Source organism: Chinchilla lanigera, unplaced genomic scaffold (genome assembly GCF_000276665.1).
Source record: "Chinchilla lanigera isolate Chin_1 unplaced genomic scaffold, ChiLan1.0 scaffold00013, whole genome shotgun sequence".
Taxonomy (NCBI): Eukaryota; Metazoa; Chordata; class Mammalia; order Rodentia; family Chinchillidae; genus Chinchilla; species Chinchilla lanigera.
The window spans coordinates 23,448,426-23,466,584 of record NW_004955414.1 but is presented as its reverse complement, the minus strand read 5'-3'; the positions used below and the strand labels follow the sequence as shown (position 1 = coordinate 23,466,584).

The 18,159-nt window shown below is 41.1% G+C and overlaps 1 protein-coding gene across 1 annotated transcript; it reads left to right on the top strand.

Moving 5' to 3' along the window:
* The first annotated feature begins 550 nt into the window (after positions 1-550).
* Ovch2 (ovochymase 2) lies at positions 551-16,744 on the top strand. Its single transcript, XM_005380204.2, has 16 exons — positions 551-638; positions 2,868-2,977; positions 4,735-4,826; positions 5,643-5,815; positions 6,136-6,231; positions 6,480-6,631; positions 7,369-7,558; positions 8,597-8,620; positions 10,167-10,257; positions 10,382-10,506; positions 11,523-11,663; positions 12,009-12,139; positions 14,403-14,496; positions 14,961-15,092; positions 16,313-16,393; positions 16,628-16,744. The coding sequence occupies exons 1-15, from the start codon at positions 551-553 to the stop codon at positions 16,360-16,362; spliced, it is 1,689 nt and encodes a 562-aa protein (XP_005380261.1). The 3' UTR covers positions 16,363-16,393; positions 16,628-16,744.
* Positions 16,745-18,159: the final 1,415 nt, after the last annotated feature.

Here is an 18,159-nt window from a genome sequence, read left to right as displayed (position 1 = left end):
TGATTATCTTTCCTCACCTCTCCTTCTCCAACACACAGCAATGATACCATCTAGTTACACTGAGAAATAAGAAAGAGAAAAAAATCTAGTATATTCTAATGAGTTCTTTGGAAACAGGAAAAATCTACTTTAGCAAACAAGAGCAACATTGGTATTCAATCCTCTTGTAGAAAGTGGTAACCTCTACAAAGGACTGAGTGATTCTTGTAAATGAAAACCATAGATGCAAATCACTTTGCTAGACAGAAACACTCTCAGGGAAGCCACTAATTGACGCAGGTGTAATAGAATATGTAGCACTGCTCCATCAAGATTCTATTTTTTTGGTTGATTTTCCACAGCTTGCAAAAGACGTTTTCAAAACACTATTTTCAGAAACATCGTGTGGACATGGTTGAATGCCTTAAGTTTTGATTAATGAATAAACTTGATGGATGTTGATTAATGAATAAATTTAAATTGGTCTGCTGTTTGCCTCCCAAGACTTTCTTTTTTTCTTTTCTTTTCTTTTTAGTCTCTAAATTTCCAGGGGAAGAATTTGCGTATCAAAATGCCTACGAACATGAACAGGCTGATTTTACTGCTAGGAATGATCTGTTTGGAGCAAGGTGAATCTGCAACTCTTTCTCTCCCCAAAGGTAAGTTTCAAACGAACTTTGTAGTACTTTGGTGTAAAGGAATAACCTTTTCTGGCTGTGGGTATCATAACTCTGATTCCATCTTTCTTTGGTAAAAGAGGATAAATAAATACATTTTGGAGATCTAATTATTTTTAAAGTAATTATTTTGGGCTTTGCTCTGGCAGTCAGTATATGAAATGAGGCGAAACATTTATGGAATGCAACTAAAGTTTGTTTTTTTTTTCTTCACTTCGTTTTACCAAATGAACAGATTATTCACTTCTTTGGACTCAACACAAATCCTGTCTTCTGTCCTGAATCAAATTCTGGAAATCAGCACAGATTTGGAAGAGCTTGTTAGCTTTTGGAAAATTATCTTACTAGAAAATATGAAATACATTCACTGCAGTGTATTGGAAATGGTCTCTTTTCCCCTGACTATCATAAGCTGAAAACAGTTCTTGGCAGGCGTCTTTGTGGTCAGACTTGTGCCAGCCCAGAGAAGCAACATGTTTTCTGTCTTTGCTTCAGTGAGTTCAGGAAATAGTAAATTTTGTGTTTAAAGTATTTATGAGTCATTCAGCAGAAACAGTTAGAAAATAAGCTTTTGATCCAGTGTCCTGCTGTAGTAGACTCAGAAGTAAAAAATTATTATGTTCATGTCTTGCCATTATTTAGCAGTGCATCTCTTAAATTCTTAGTTTTCATATCTGTAATGTGAAGGATAACAGTGTTTGATTCAGAGGGGTAGAGCGGGGATTAAACAAGAAGTCCTGTGAAGAGCTGTGTGTACTTTAACACATTGATCTAAATAACTACTCTCTTAAGGATATGTTCTCAAGAAAAAAAAAAAAAACATCTGTTCATCAGTTCAATGGTTCTAAGTGCTACTACATGCTGGAAATTGTGCTAAATCTTAAAAATACAGAGATTACTACAGAAGATTTCCTCCCCCACAAATAGATTGTAGTTCAATGACAGAAGATAGCAATGCATGATGTCAATACAGCATGCCAAAACTATTAGAGGGGTGAAGAAAGAGTTCTGCACACTGCCAAGGAGAGACCCTTAGCCCAGTTTGAGAGAGGCAAGGAAAACTTCTGAGATGACGTGGTGAATACAGATCAGAAGGTTCTGGTGGGCAAAGATGTAGAATGACTGTGAAGCAGGGCCTTCTAGACCGTCTGAAAAAAGCCTGTGGGAAAGAATGGCTTACAGGCAGAATATAAAGTGTGCCATTACTGAGTCATCTGGTGGAAGTAAACAACTGTAGTTTATCTCTTAGTTGAGAAGTCAAAAACCCTTTTTACAAAGTAAATGCGATCTTCTCAGAGATAGACTTTCCCACAAAGAGGAATGAGTTCTTCTTCCACTAGCTCTCCACCTCCTATCCTAACGCTATTCTGTGAACCAGAATCCTGTCTTCCTTCCACTGTCTTGAGCAATATGCTACCTTCTATGCTTACAGAGAATTGGATCCAATAAGATTTCTTAATATTTGACTGTGTGGCAGCCATCATAGCGCACAGCTTTAGACTTAGTCTCCTGCTTACAGCAGAGGAAAAGATATGGATACAATGGGGCATGGTGGCACACACATGCAATCCCAGCACTTGGGAGGCTGAGGCAGGAGGATCATTGCAAGTTCAAGAACAGACTGGGCTATAAAGTGAGCTCAAAGCAGACTGAACTGCATAGTAAGACCTTGTCTCAAAAAGACATAAAAAAAAAAATGGATACAATTGGATTCTAAGGCAGATATGGTGTTGTCTACAAATTAAACGAGCATCTCCTTGCATTAGGAACTGTGATAGGTATTGTGAACATAAGTATTTCTAAGATTAAGTTCCTGTCTTTGAGGAGCCCCCAGCTAGTTGGGTTGAAAGACATAGAAATAACTACAATAATACCTAATGAATGTTTTAAGAGAGTACAGTGCTGTAGGGAGGACTTCAAGAAGCAGAATGTCCCCAGCATTCCTGGTAGCCCAGTGGAGATCTACCACTTTGGCCCTGAATCTTCACATCATAAAAGTAGGTCTCTGGATGATATACATCTTCTACATGTCTAAAATTGGAATAGTCCCTTGTACTTCAAATCACAGCAAGTCCCAGCAATTAACTTAAAGGTATCTTGTGATCTTTCTACATTCTCTATACTCTACATTTTTTTCTCACTCAGAAGAGTTTTCTGGATCCCTCAGGCCTACAGATTATCAAGTCATTCAATGTTGGTCTTTTTCCCCAGCTCCCAACTGTGGGCAGAACGTGGTGAAGGCACAGCCTTGGAATTACTTAAACATGTTCAGTCGCATTGTCGGGGGAAACCAAGTGGAAAAGGGTTCTTACCCATGGCAGGTGAGTCTCGGTAACATTCTCTGGAGGGTGGGCTATGAGATCACAAGGAATCTTGTGCTGTGCCCATGCTCCATTCTGCCTACATTTTCACCAACAATCTCAGGAGTATGTACAATGATCTGAGTCCCTCATGATACACATCATTTGAATTCCACAAAGTTTGTTCAGAAGAGTTACATGCGTTGTGGATTTGTGTCACAAACTGGAAATGCCATCCCAAATTTTCAGCTCCTAAGACAAAAGTTCTACTTCAGGAAGTTAAAATCTTTTAAAATGAACTATTTAAAAATAATTTTTGATTCAGTTAATATATTCAGAAATATAGTTCACTTTTTATACTTAGAAAAGACCAGAGAATTCCTATCCACAGATCCACTTTGTGATCGAGTGTAAATTTTTCACTTATATATAAGGCCCCTCAGAGAACAGTCAATAGAGAATAGTGCCTCTTCGTAGCTAATGTTCTAAGAATTTTGCTTCAATTGAATTTCCTGGTCCTACCATGTCATGGAAATGCCTCTGTGTTTGTGCCTTGAACCCAAGGTGTTCGCATTTATTGTCTTTGAAAGTCTCCCAGTTGTCTTTACCACGGGAGCCATGCTGTCATCTCAGTTCTTAAATTTGCAAGTAAAACAATCCTTTAGTTTTAGTTGTGTTGAGCTGATCATTAACTTTTAAGCCAAAAAATAAATATTAATGATTGGTTGAGTTTTGTGTAGTGGGTTGACTGAAGAGCTGTGTCATTGTCATTGACTAACTGGTTAATTACTTGATTGTGCAGTCGATGGATGAGTTGATTACTTGTTCAATTGGCTTATTAGTTAGGTCAGAGGTCCATATTTAGATCACAGTAAGGGTGATTCACTGACTTTTATTACTTGCTCTTTGCTCTATTCTTAGCATCTCTCTAGGTTACTCTCTTTTATTTTGAGGAGGATGGGTCTTTTGTTGTTATTGTCTTGTTTTGTTTTACAGTGCTAGGAACCAGGCCAAGGGCCCCACAAAGACTACACCATGCAGTCTACCACTGAGCTACATGCATTGTTTTTACTTATCATTAAATAATTTTTAGTCAAAAAATAGACTAGTCTAGCAAATACCTTTTTCTGTAATTCTAAAACTGTGAAGATATTCATGAATGTGTTTACTTGTACACTGTAAGTCATTTTAGAATCAAATAAAGTATCACAAAAAGGATGAATCAAAGATAGAAAGTATTTTGGAAAAGCAGAATAAAAAATAAGCTGGAAGAAGGCATAGGAGTCCAATAGTTCATTAAATGTCTGAGAAAAGGGTAGGTCTAAACTATTTCTCTAGGAAGCTTGGGGAAATTGGATATGTGCTGAAAGACTCCCTCACATTGCATTTCCCGCAGACCTCATCAGCTGGTCTCTGTTTTACTTTTTACTCCTTTTTTTTCATTCATAGATACTGTTAATGTTGTTAGAGCCTTACATACAGGTCAATGGTGTTATAAAAAGCGTAAAGACCAACATTTCTAACGGTCAACTCTACTGAAATGAATATGACTAATGATCTCAAATTAACTCCCCCTCATCCAGGCCAGGGCTGGGAAAGCTCTGGCTTCAGCACTGTTCTTCTTTCTCAGCTGCATTGCCTAGGTTTTACCCCTTCACAGTCCATGAGTTATGACAGTTATGCATAAGACATCTGGGTCTACTTTTCAGAATAAGCTCAGTTCCCAGCATTTGGAGCACCCTAGGGCAATGCACTCACCTCAGGTCTTTGCAATTCAGGTGTCTCTGAAAAGAAGGAAGAAGCACATCTGTGGAGGAACTATCATCTCTCCACAGTGGGTGATCACGGCTGCTCACTGCGTCGCAAAGAGGTAGGGAAGATGCTCATCACTGAGAACCGTATCACCCCTTCTCCCTCTGAGTCAGTAATAATAATTCTGAGTCAGCAACAGCAATTCTATTAAAACATCCTAACTGCATGACATAAACAGGGTTCAGTGAGACTGTCAGATTGTACCCAACTCGGTGAAGAGCTATATACATTCAAGATGATATTTTATTTACTTAAAATGCTGAAGTTAATAAAGAATAATATCCAAGTGAGTAAAAAGATAGATTTCTGAAAATTTTCTCTGGTTCTTATAAATGTCAGTGAAAATTTATCTAATTCACTATATATCATAAGAAATAGACATAATGTCTTAAATCCCTATGTGTGTGTGCCCTCTGGGACCTCAGAGTTAGGGTTCTATCCTTCATAATATAGACCTTGCATGAGATCTTCGACCTTAACGCTGCATACTTATTGGGAATCATAAATAATTTCCAAAGCTTCTCCTGGAGTTGAAACTAGATTAGCCTCTTACAACAGCTATATAAACTCCCCGACAGCTTTTAGAGCCCCGAGTTAAAACGTGTATACATGTCTAATAATAGAAATAACAATGCAAAATGTTAAATGTATCATATCACTGGCTCCATGTGAGGTCACTGTTTAGGAGTTCTTCACTGTAACTAGGAATTTCTGCATTTTTTTCTAATAACATTGAAGTCATTCTCATTTTCTGTACTGAGCAGTCTTAAATGCCACATTGTGCACCCATATAATTTCAAGTTGGCCAATTTGTTAACCCTTTACAGCTGTGCTCAGAAGCTCACTTAGCCTCCATTTTGTTGCTTCTTTATAGAAATTTTGCATCCACATTGAATGTCACCGCTGGAGAACATGACTTGAGCCAGACAGAGCCAGGAGAGCAAATCCTCACCATCAAAACCATCATCATACACCCCTTGTTCTCCATCAAAAAACCGATGGAGTATGACATCGCCCTTTTGAAGATGGCTGGAACCTTCCAATTCAGTAAACATTTGAAGTGCACCCTGAATTACCTACCCCACATTCCCTATTAATCTGGCCCATGTTATGTAGCATACGATCAGTTCCGCATTATGTATTGTGAGATGGTGATTTTGATTGGTGGGTTCCCTACCCTGAGACTTTGTTTGCTTGTATTTTTGGATTAAGTGGAATCAAGAAAGGGTGACCCAAGGAGATGCCAGGCAGAGATATCACAACTCTTACAAGGTTTTGGGGGTCCGCCAGATCACAATTGGTAAGTGATTTATGGCAGCCTCTCCTCCATGAATGAGACAAGCCCTGCCCTGGTCTTTTCTCTTCAGGCCAGTTTGTGGGACCTATGTGCCTTCCAGAGCCAGGGGAACGATTTGAGGCTGGATTTATTTGTACTACTACAGGCTGGGGCCGCTTGACTGAAGGTAAGAAACCTTGAGCTATTCCTCTTGATCAAAGATCAGAGTTTACTGGTGGTTAATCAGAGAATATAATTTTTAATTTATTTTTTTTAAAAAAATTGGACAAATATTTAGAAAGGCAGAGAATATCACATTGTACTTAGAAATGCAGGTCTTTCCAAAAGACACGAATCTGAAGTCAGTTGACGACAATGAATGTGCCATCTTCAGCTCAGAATTGTTTTGCTAGGGGTCCTGTCCCTGTGTTCCAGGTGGCATTTTCCCACAAGTCTTGCAGGAAGTGAGCCTTCCTATTTTGACTCAGAAGGAGTGTGCAGCAGCTCTATTAACCATAAAGAAGCCCTTCAGTGGGAAGACCTTTCTCTGCACAGGCTCCCCTGAGGGAGGGAGAGATGCATGTCAGGTGAGTGGGAACTGCAGATGTGCTCTCAGCTTTGTTGACAGGTGAGGGTTAGACACCCATAAGACTAACTCCAGGTAAAACTGGAAACTGGGAAGGAGCATAAGGACAAGCCAAAATGAGGGGACAGGTTGAACATTGTTTTGAGCAGGGAGTGTGAATTGAGAGGAATTCACAAATAACAGAGTTAATGCCAAGAATAAGTTGGGGGGAGTGCGGCTGGGGATGTAGCTCAGTGGCACAGCTCCTGCCTGGCAAGCTCAAGATGGTGAGTTCGATCCCCAGTACCGGAAAAAAAAAAAAAAAAAAAGAATAACCTCGGGGCTCTCCCATTCCTAAAGAATTGCTGGCTCTCTCCTATTTAGAGATTTCCAACTTGCAGATGTTGGAATCTTTACTTTTCCTCCACTCTTCCTGTGAACAAGACCTAAACTCAATATTATCACTGGGCAGGACTTCTGGGAGTCCGTAGCATGAGACAAGAGAGGGGGAAAGGCTGCTGTTTTGATGAAAACCTAGGGTGATGGAGATGCAGCTGGAATTGATAGGCTCCGGTGATATTCAAGGATCATTTGAGAATTGTTCTGGATTATTTTCCTTATGCTTGGGCTGTGAGTCTCAACTACTAGAAGCGAGCAAATGTCACTGGTCCTCATCTATCATTTTTGTAGGGTAAAAGTGAGCTCTCTGCAGCATACACACTGACAGTGAGGGTAACAGAGGCTTTTTTCCTTCTGCAGGGAGACTCCGGAGGTTCACTCATCTGCCGGAATAAGAAAGGAGGCTGGACTCTAGCTGGTGTGACTTCTTGGGGTTTGGGCTGTGGTCGAGGCTGGAGAGACAACGGGGAGAAAAAAGAGCAAGGATCTCCTGGGATCTTCACAGATATTAGTAAAGTGCTACCCTGGATCCATGAACACATCCAAACTGGTAATGAAGCCATCACGCGAGGTTAAGAAGCTGCTATTCTGCTAGGGCAGAGAGCGCCGGGCAATTCAGGACCACAGAACATAGCCTTCCACTTCTGTTCCCAGGGTAAAGCTTACTGTCCAAAGCAACAGCAAAATATGAAGCGTCATGCAGCACACAAATATTCAATGAAAAGTGAATCCATCTGTTGTAGATTTGGTCAATTTCGCCTTGAAATGAAATTATATCGCCTGGTAATATTTTTTTACCACCTACTTCTTAGTTATCCTAGCAAGATGCAGTACATATCAATCAACCAGGGGCAATTTTGCCATCTAGGCAAAGATGTTGGGAAACATCTTTAGCTGCCACTACTGGAAGGGAGACACTGGCATCTGGTGGGTAACGGCCCTGGATGCGGCTAAACAAAGTACAATGCACAGGACACGCTCATCTTGCTTCAAATGTTAATAATGCAAAGTTGGGGATTCTTGGCATAGAGGCAGACATAGTTAGTTTGAAAGCACCAGGTTCTACCCAAAACCTATGAAGGGAGGGAATAAATTGCAGCATCTCTTCAATCCCAACTCAGTTGTTTTTTCAACCCATGTCTTGGTCTCAAAGCGGCTTTCATCCTTTCCCAAGGAGATGAATTCAGTAGGAACTTGAATTTGTTTTCAAGTGTGTGGCTCAACGCTTGGTATCTGAGGCACCAGTTCAAGTTGTAACCACTCCAGAAATTCTTTTGTGGTGGTAGGCCAGTTATTTCTGTATCTAGCCTCTAACGTTGTGTAACACAATCTCTTCCTGCTCTCTGTAATTTCCATGTAAATCACAACTGGTTCTTAATTAGGCCATTCAATAAAATAAGTAAAATTCTCTCTGTAAAACACCAAGGGCCACTTTTCTATTTTGTTCATTTATCCCTTCTGTTCTTTCTACATGTCAGATTTTTATTAGTTGTATACTGACTGTGCTTTTGAGTGGAAGAGATGTTAGCTTCTTGAAATATCAATCAGGATACCACAGCTTTGAATCGTCTTTCTTTTTCTTTCCCAGGGCATCAGAGAAAGAGCTCCAGGGGTAAGTATTATTTGCATCTACTCACCCACAATGTGAATTAACATTTCCGAATATCTGGCCCCTTTACAATCAAGTCTTCCTTCGCATATTTCCATGCTGTCTAGGTACAAAACTACCAGCAGGTAGGTGCTGGATTAATGGGAGAATAACTCAAGGTGGATGGGTAAAATTCTGTAGTGTGTCAAGAGTCCCTGATATATAGGACTCATCTCTGTGTTACATTGCAACTCTGCCATGAATTTACCCTCTGATTTGGGGTAAGCTCTTTCTTATCTCTGGACCTCAATTATCTCATCCATAAAGAAAATAAGTTGGACCAGATGGTCTCTAAGGTGTATTTAGTTCAAATTTTAAATGGTTCTTTGAGTCTGTTGAACTATCAGCAAAAAGTCAATGTAGTGATATAGTATTCCAAGAGCTTAGAATAGGGAGAAGTTGCATCTAGCTGAAAAACGAATAAATAAAGGGAGACTTTGAAAGACAGATGTTCTTTTAAGTTGAACCTTGTCAGATGAATATTTTGTCAGGTGGAAATAAGGTATGGTAAAGAAAAGACTCCAGCTAAAGGAATATCCTATCAGAAAATGGATATTAATAGTTAAACAAGAAAGATGCATCTGTAATAGAGACCAGTAAATCAGCCAAAGTAATTTAAGTGTAGAATGTGTAATAAAGCCCTATGAGGAAAAAGAATAGAACTAAGATAATTTGAAATCAAATTATAGAAACTTCAAACATCAGTCAAAAAGTTTGAAGTTTATTGAGTAATAGGAAATTAATTAATTAGATGCATAATTTAGACCTATAATTTAATGATATAAAAACAGCAGGTAGGTATGGGATTAATGGGAGAATAATTCAAGGTGGATTGATAAAATTATATAGTAGTTCAGGAGATAAAAAATAAAGGTTTGAGCAAAGACAATGACAAGAAAATGAAAAGGTAGAAATACAAAGGAGAAAAATTACAACTTTAGAGTCAATTTTAGGAATAGTAGTGAAAGAGAGGAAAGAATCAACTTGATTCTTTTATAGTATTGAAGTTTTGAGCCTGAGAGACCCAGAAAGGGGCACCTGACAGCAAGAACTCAAAAGTGGGTGTAGTTTTCCTGACCCAGAGGAATTACACTTCAAGCGTGTTGAGTCTCAGGAGAGATAGTTAGGAAACCATTGTACAATCAGTCTGAAGTTCAGAGAAGTAGAGATGATAGTTAAAACTGAAGGTCAGAGCGCTCATGTAGAAGGAGGGATGAGACCTAAGGAGAGAACCAGGGAGGTAGCTATATCTACAGAAGGAAGATATGGGGTCTGAGAAAGAAGAGTTACAAGGAAAAAAATCAGAGTCTCAAGGTGAAGCAAGCTCTAAAAAGAACCAAAGGGGGGAAAAAAAAGATGCACTGTAAAAACTTAGACAAAAAAGATTCTCTGAGGAATGGAAGCAGCTATCAAGAAGACCCAGAAGACTCTAGAGTCCTCAACTTCTAGAAGCAGGGGTTATGGTGGTGGCCATTACTCTCAGCCCTGATTCTGTGGTTTTCCCTCCCAGCCTCATGCACTGAGCAGGATGGTGTAGTCAGCCAGTCTGAGGGGGAGCTGCACTTCCCAGGAAGCATCTACCTGTATGACGACAGTGAGCAGTGAGTAACCCCCGCTGCCCTCGTCCCTCAGACTCCTACCACCAGCCTGGCTGTGCCCATTAACTGGACTGCAGTAGTCACTCTCTGTGTCGGAGTGACACCCTCTCTGCATGTCTGCCTGCAGAGTGTGTGTCTGGACCCTGCTGGTTCCAGAGAAAATGCACATGTTGCTCAGTTTTTCCCGCTTGGATGTGGAGGCTTGTCGCCACAATTATCTGGCAATGTATTCTTTGGAAGACAGACTCGTCGGTGAGTGAAATTTTACTTTGTCAAATGGAAAGCACGCTAAGTGGGTTTACGGGTTACAGTGTGTTTAGCATGGGTTCTCTGCAAATACCACGCTGCTCATCTCCAATTTTGAGACTCAGATTGGGAGTGGAGAGTAACAGAGTCTGAGCTTATTGATGGCTGCAAGGCCATGCAGAATTTCACCTTTTGCCTTCTGCTTCCCATCAAACCAGGCTTTCTAGACCTAAATCCTATTAAGAGTAAAATCTAAGTATGTTACAGGCTTCCTCAGGGCCTGCCCCCAGGAAGAATGTAGGCATGAAAATGACAATGCCTTATCAAGCTAAGATACCAATAGATAACCAGGAGGAGGAAACAATGCTCACTTATATGAGAAACATAAGTGGAGTAGTGTTTCTGTGGTTATCGACTTGAGTGACTTCATCTCCCCTGCAGACATTTGGCAATATCTTTGAAATGCTTTTGGATGTCACAACAGGACAGTATATTAATGGTAGATGTCAGGATGCTATAAAAATCCTATTAAAAGCACAGAACACCCAGTAGTGTCAAGTTTGAGTCACCCTTTGTCTTGGTTACTTTTCTCTCGTTGCTGGGACAAAATACCTGATGCCCAAAATTAGGAAGGAAAGGTTTATTTCACTTACAGTTTGTGGAGGTTTTAGTCCATACTTGGCTGGTTACAAGGCAGAGTGGCACATGGCAGAGGGCTACAGCTCATAGCAGCAGAACACAGCCAAAGCAACAAGCACTAAAAGGGAGGAATTTCCTGGCTGCAAGCAGCCTCTTCCTCTCCCTTACATATGCAAACTATTCACCCCAGGGCGGGTGTAGCTCTCACACCCATAATCAGTCAAACTCTAAAAACCTGCCCCATGACCGCATGAGGCTTTGGGGGGACACACAGACACAAACTATAACACCCTGGTTTAGACAAATCTGAAATTTCATGGCCAGTTCATTGATGGGTGCTGTTTTCTAGAATTTGAATAATGAGTCTTCTTTTTGTATTGCAGGAAAATTCTGTGGAGAAAAACTTGCTTCGTCCGTTCTTGTGGGCACCAACTCTATAAGGCTTAAATTCCTCTCTGATGCCACAGATTATGCCACTGGGTTTAATCTCACCTATAAAGCTCTTAAGCCAAAATACCTTCCTGGTAACACCATTTTCTTTTACCACATACTATCCAGGCCCTTTTTAGAAGTTTTGGCCCTCTAAGAATCAGGTGGGGTCCTTAGCAGAGAGAACAACACATTGAGCCGTGTGCAGTCTCTCCTTCCCTGGCCCTCATAGCTCGTATTTATTACGCACCCCTGTGAACCAATAGGTCTGAAGAGCTCTGGAAAATCAGTGACCAGCCTCTTCCTTCCTGGTGGCTCTGTCTAAAGTTTCAATCTGCATCATTTATGGGAGACAAGAGGGAGAACACTGAGAATTTCTCTTTCATTGGTGGTGCCATCCTTTCTTTGCTTTTAGACTCCTTTTTGTGTGTGTCTTTCAGATTCAGGCTGTAGTTCCTTCACTGTCCTTTTTGAAGAAGCCATCATCCAAAGTCTTCATTATCCTGAACACTACAGTGATATGATTAACTGTAACTGGGTTTTTCAAGCCCCAACACATCACATAATTAAGGTACTGACTTTGGTTAGCCTTACTTAGCTACGGTACTGAATAGCCACAGAACAGCTAATGTAAGCAAAATGTGGGCAGAGGCTTTTATCTGATTTATTTATGGGTATATTTTTAGCACTCAGTCCATGATGCACAATAAATCAAGCTCTCAAGAAATACTTGAGTTGAGCAAGTTTCACCTGCAACTCCCCAAATTGACCACTAGATGGCACTTGCATTCTAGTTCGCTTGAAGCAAAAAGCAAAACAAAAACATTGCCTTAACCTTGGCACCTCACGACTTCGATCAGTCTCCTGTCCTTTCTAGAAATAAGCACGTCTTCCTTATAAATTCACCTGCTAAAAACGCCCAAGTTAGTAATGACTAACAAATGTCAGTGACAACTGAGCCAAGTCATGAAGGCTTCCAAGCAAAGGAGACAAAGCAAAGAGAAAGAGTAGAAACCAAGCGGGCATGACTGGTTTAAGAGAGCTACAAGGCGTTGCTGGAGAGACTTCGGGGGCGGCGGGGGGGTGAAGCTAAGACCAAAGTATGGAGACCTCAGAACGTCAGGTACAAAGTTTATTCCACATTCAGTCGGTAGTATTATTGCTTTTTGTTTCTTTGCCCATTGGACACTGGCGGACTTTGCAGAGAGCCATTGTAAGGTGCTTGAAGGTCACGCTGCAGTCAGGATGAGGCATTTACTTAAAATAATTACTGAAAAGCGGGGCTGAGGATTTAGCTCAGTGGCAAAAGCGCCTGCTTGGCAAGTGCAAGGTAGTGAGTTCGGTTCCTGGAACCGGAGAAAAACCAAAAAACAAAAAACAACAACAACAACAACAAAAACTGAAAAGCAAGGGAGTATGTGAGGGAGAGAAAGGAGCAGAGGAAAAAGGAATAATGGAAAAGAACAGAGACAAACTCCAAGTTCTAATCTAGTCGTGCATTGCTTAATGACAGGGATACGTTCTGAGAAATGTGTGATCATTAGGCTATTTCAATAGTATGTGAACATCACAAAGTGAAATTATACAAGCTAAGGCAGCTACCATGTCACTAGTTGATAAAGTCATGTAGGACTACTGTTGTATACGTGGTCTGTTGTTGACCAAAGCATCCTTATGAGGCACATGACTGTACCTGAGATGGAAAGGGAGCGGAGATGCAGGGGAAAAATGTACTGGTGCAATCTTATGATGGCCCTTGATGGAGCCTTTAATTTAAAACAGCACAAAGCAAACAAAAAGATAGGGCCAATTGTTTGGGCTTACCACACAAAGTTAGCAGTTAAAGAGAATAAGAGCTGAAAGTTAATGACTCAGTCCCCGCTCCTCCAAAAGTGGTAGAGTAATTGGACTGGACAGTTGAACAGCAGAGAGCACTTGGGCTGGGGACATCTGAAACATCAAATGAGGTTGGAAGTTAGGAGTAGAGAAAGATCCTATGAGTTTTATGAATGAGTGGGAGAAAAGGGCCCTCTTTCTAAAAGTTTCTGAAAACCGGAGTCAAGGCAAAATTTTCAACAGACTTAAGGGAACACTTGTTGCTTATAATAAAAGGGAAACATTTAGATATGAGAGGTGAAGGGAGGGTGACTCAGTGAGAGTCTTGTGAGGAGTGAGGGGAGAAGGGGAGGGAGGGGGAAGGAGGGAGGAGGAGGAGAGACAGACTGAGATGTTTGTGGAAGGAAGAAAGGAAGAAGACGTTTCCGGAAAACACTAGAGCTAGAAACGATTCAAAAACATGAATAAACAGGTGCTGATGCTATGCACCACTGAAATGATGTCCTCATACCTGGCCCATGACAGCGTCGTCCTGCGGCGCACACCCAACACAGTAATTTGGAAACTGCTGTCATGAATTATAACAATATGCATAAACCTTGACTTGGAACATCAGAAATGAGGTAAACGACATGAGCTATCCAGAGAAGCAGCTCTGTGTCCATGCAACTAGCTGTGTGTCTAAGCTAGCATAACCTAAAACCTAGTTGTTTCTGAAGAGTATAGTCTCCACTTGTGCCTCTGCGGTCCCTTAGGGATGCCAAGGAGCCGCAATATTTGCACGTTTCGCACCCTTACATTCAGCCTATGTTTGGTAGCTTTGATATTCCAGAATGTTGGAGAGCCTGTGATACAGCATCTTTTACTGAATTACTTTACTCATGAGTGTTGCACTAACCATCTCACTGAAGGTCCTCCTCCAGAGCAAGCTGAGCAATCCCCTTTTCCTTGTTAAATTAAAATTTCTTCGCTCTGCATATAACTTCGAATCTTCTTAGCTGTCATTTCAGAGTCTGGAAATAGAAGAAAATGGAGACTGCAGTTCTGACTATGTCGCCGTCCACAGCGATGTAGAGAGGAAAAAGGAAATAGGTTTGTTTTTCCTAAAACTTCCGCTTCTTCCAGTCTGAATTTGGGCTCAATCTTGAGATGGGAATAAAAAGGATATGGCTCACTTTTCCTCATCGCCCTGCGCCAGCGCCATCCCTCCCTGTGGTCTATCACTCCTCCTACATAAAGGGCGTGAGAGGGAGGGAGATCCAAAGAACCACTGGAGCAGAAAATGTGAAAGACCCACCGGGAGCTAGGAGTCTGAGGGGGTAAGGTCTCTTAGTGGCCTTTCAGTGGCAAATGAAACAACTCAAATGTTGATGGGGCTGAATACATATTTTTAAAAAGCAAACCACCAGTTTGTTTTGAAAACAAATTGTAACATTCATTAGAAAATTTATATCTCAACAATTACCTAAAGGACTTGGTTTTTTCCCCTTCTATTCACTGCCGTGCCTATTTTCGGGGCCCTTGACAATGTCTTGCCGGGGCCGGGCTTTGCTCAGCTTGGTTGTGTGGCTTCGAGGTGCCCGCTCCCGTGCTGAGCCTCTCTGGGGTCATGCTCATCAACTTCCAGTCAGATGAAAACGGGACCTTCAGAGGCTTCCAGGCTACCGTTTCCTTCATTCCTGCAACAGGTAAGAAGACAGAGCCACCACCTCTTCAGATCCTGATTCTAATCCTCCTAATAAAGGACAATAAAAGGCAGCAGTTAGTTGGGCGTGGTGACACAGCCCTGTAATCCCAGCACTTGGGAGGCTGAGGCAGGAAGATCTTTGGGAGTTTGAGACCAGCCTGGGCTACAAAGTGAGCTCAAGGATAGCCTGAACTGCATAGCGAGACCCTGTGTCAAAAAGACAAAAAAATAAATAAATAAACAACAAAGGCAGTGTTAGAACCTGACATAGATACAGTTGATGGTCATTATTTGAAGTAGTTATATCCTCCAGGCTTCTGCAAATCATACCTTTTCATCAATAAATCAGTACATAACCTTGTTTTATGTGTTGAAAAAGACCTAATTCTTAATATTCGTGTGAACAGCAGAGTAACTCATGTTTTAAATAACCTTATCTACCACATAAGCTTATTTACATGTATTTTCTACGTAAGGGACACTGTGGCCTTCTTACACGTGGGAACACTAGATGGCACTTTAGCGCTGTACTTGGGAGCCATGTTATCCAGCAGGATAGCCAACAGAAAACCAAAAAGATGCACAAAAAGGGACACTAACAGACCACAAAAGGGGCATTAATTTACATTTGTTTTTAGTACAAAGCTGAAAATGAAGCAGAACCTTGGCTTTCTTGTTCCATCTTGGCAGGGAACGTTCAAATGTTCACGGCACCGAGAGTATTGCCTTGGGTTTACAAATAAATCCTAGTGGGTAGGTGAATCCACCTATCTGGAATCCACAAAGAAAGAAGCAGTTTACATGTCTGGATAGAAAATAGAAAAAGTCATCTGAAAAATCATTGCTTTCAACATTACAGTGAGGGAATACTGCATGCCTAATAAACACAGAGCAAAGATTAAATCACAAGTAAGTGAGCAACATATAACAAAGGGACAGAACACGAAATAGCTTCACCAGCCCCCAGGCGCTGGACCGTTGCACGACTCAGCTTTCTTCCAAGTTTTCACACCCATCATTGGCTTCCAAAGGTGCTCTTATTAGATAGTAAGCACTGGTGAGGGCAAAGCCGAGTTATAGTTAAAAACGCTCTGCTTCTCAATTAAAATACCGAGATGCTCCAGAATTCTAACACTATCTCTATAATTCATTCTCTGATATTCCCAGCCCTGGTCTTCTTTGCGTGACTGACTTGAGTAATTATATTGTGTTTAAACCCAGATTTAAATATCTCCATGTCAGAGGATGAACCAGTCTCGGTGGAGCCATGAACTGTGCCACCTGGAGAGATGAATCCTTCAGGTAAGCTGTTTGGGGGTGGGTGTGACTAAGTGTACACATAGCGTGTGTGATACAGGGTTTAATCAGAGGAGCAGGTGTGGTAGGTTAAGCACCTTCCCCCAGAATGTGTTAACATCCTTCAGTACCTCTAAATGTGACCTTATTTGGAGACAGAGTCTTTATAAAAGTAATCAAGCTAAAATGAGGTCGTTAGCATAGCCCCTCATCCAGAGTGACACGTGCCCTTATGAAAAGGAGGAATGTGAAGACGGAGGCAGAAATGGGGTGACACACCATCTACAAGCCAAAGAACACCAGCAATTGCCCGTGAACCACCAGGACTGGGGGAGAGGCATGGAACAGCTTCTCCATCTCCGTTCTTACACAGAACCAGCCTGCTGACATCGTGATCAGGACCTGTTTCCTCCAGAACTGTGAAACAATAAATTTCTGTTGTGTGAAGCCACCAAGTTTGTGGTGCTTTATTATAGTAGCCCGAGCAAATGAATGTACTAGACTTGGGTGATACAGTTAGAAGGACTCACGAAGCAAGTACACTCAGAGGGCAGACCATCAGAAAGAGAAAAACCGGGAGGACTGGGTTCCATAGTCATGGGCTGAAGTTGTTCTCCATGGGCAGAAAGAATTCTTTTTCTCCTTTAAGGAACGTCAGCCATGCTTTTCACAGCCTTCCATGCAGTTAGGTGAGGCCCACTCATGTTGCTAGGATGATCTTCCTTACCTAAAGGCAGCTGATTCGAGACTTGAATTCCATCTGCAAAATTCCTTCACAGCAACACCTAAATTCTTGTTTGATTGAATGACCATAGGCAGTAGCTTAGCCAGGTTGATACATCAAAAAACCATAACAGAGGGGCATAGCATGTGACTGCTGTGCCTTCTGCTCAAAGCAACACAAACATTTCAATTCTCAAGGACGAGAATTCTCTTCTTAGGCAACTCATTCGGTGGGTTTAGCTACACTGTGTGCCAAACTGTGGTATGACCCACGAGATCCTTCTGCTGAGCAATAGTAAGTATCTCATATATTTTCATGCCAGTGAACATTGAGAAGTGCTGGGCTTTTCCTTGTTTTCTCTATGACATCTACTGACATGTATGTGGGACATCCTGGTCCCTGTAGAAGAAGATATGGTAGTGAGGGAACAGGCAGAAGATAGAGATGGGAAATTTTCTAGTTTGCCATTTTAATAGTTTATCAAATCTACTTTTATTTCTACAAACTTTCAGGTACATTGAATACAATAATATAGGGTGGAGAGCAAATATTTCTTTCAGTGAGAAGGGCTCAGAGCAGTCTGAATCTTTTTGTTGGGCTTCTTTGACAATGACCTCACCATGCTTAGATGTCCAAGGTAAAGTGTGTGATTTAAGTGTTTCCTTCTCTTGGTCATCAGAGGGCACCTTTAGTCAGTCTTTTTTTTTAAATCACACTAAACCAAGCCAATATTTTCCAAGAAATCTCATCAAAACACTTAACAAGACAGTCATCATTTTATTCCCCATGCCTACCACAATAACCAGAACAAAGTATGTCAAATAGGGGCTGGGGATTTAGCTCAGCGGCAAAGCACCTGCCTGGCAAGCACAAGATCGTGAGTCCGGTTCCCGGTACCAGAGAAAAACCAAAAAAAAAAAAAAAAAAAAAAAACCAAAGTGTGTCAAATAAATATTTAGTGAATAAAATAATCCACAAATATGTCTTAAAGTCAGACTTTAATAACAGACTTCCCTGATTTTTCTCTCAGTTAACTCATACTTTGTTT

Coding starts and splice junctions, on each gene's coding strand:
- Ovch2 (XM_005380204.2), top strand. CDS start 551: ATGCCTACGAACATGAACAGGCTGATTTTACTGCTAGGAATGATCTGT. Junction 4,827..5,642: donor GCTCACTGCGTCGCAAAGAG/GTAGGGAAGATG, acceptor GCTTCTTTATAG/AAATTTTGCATCCACATTGA. Junction 7,559..8,596: donor CCATGAACACATCCAAACTG/GTAATGAAGCCA, acceptor TTTCTTTCCCAG/GGCATCAGAGAAAGAGCTCC.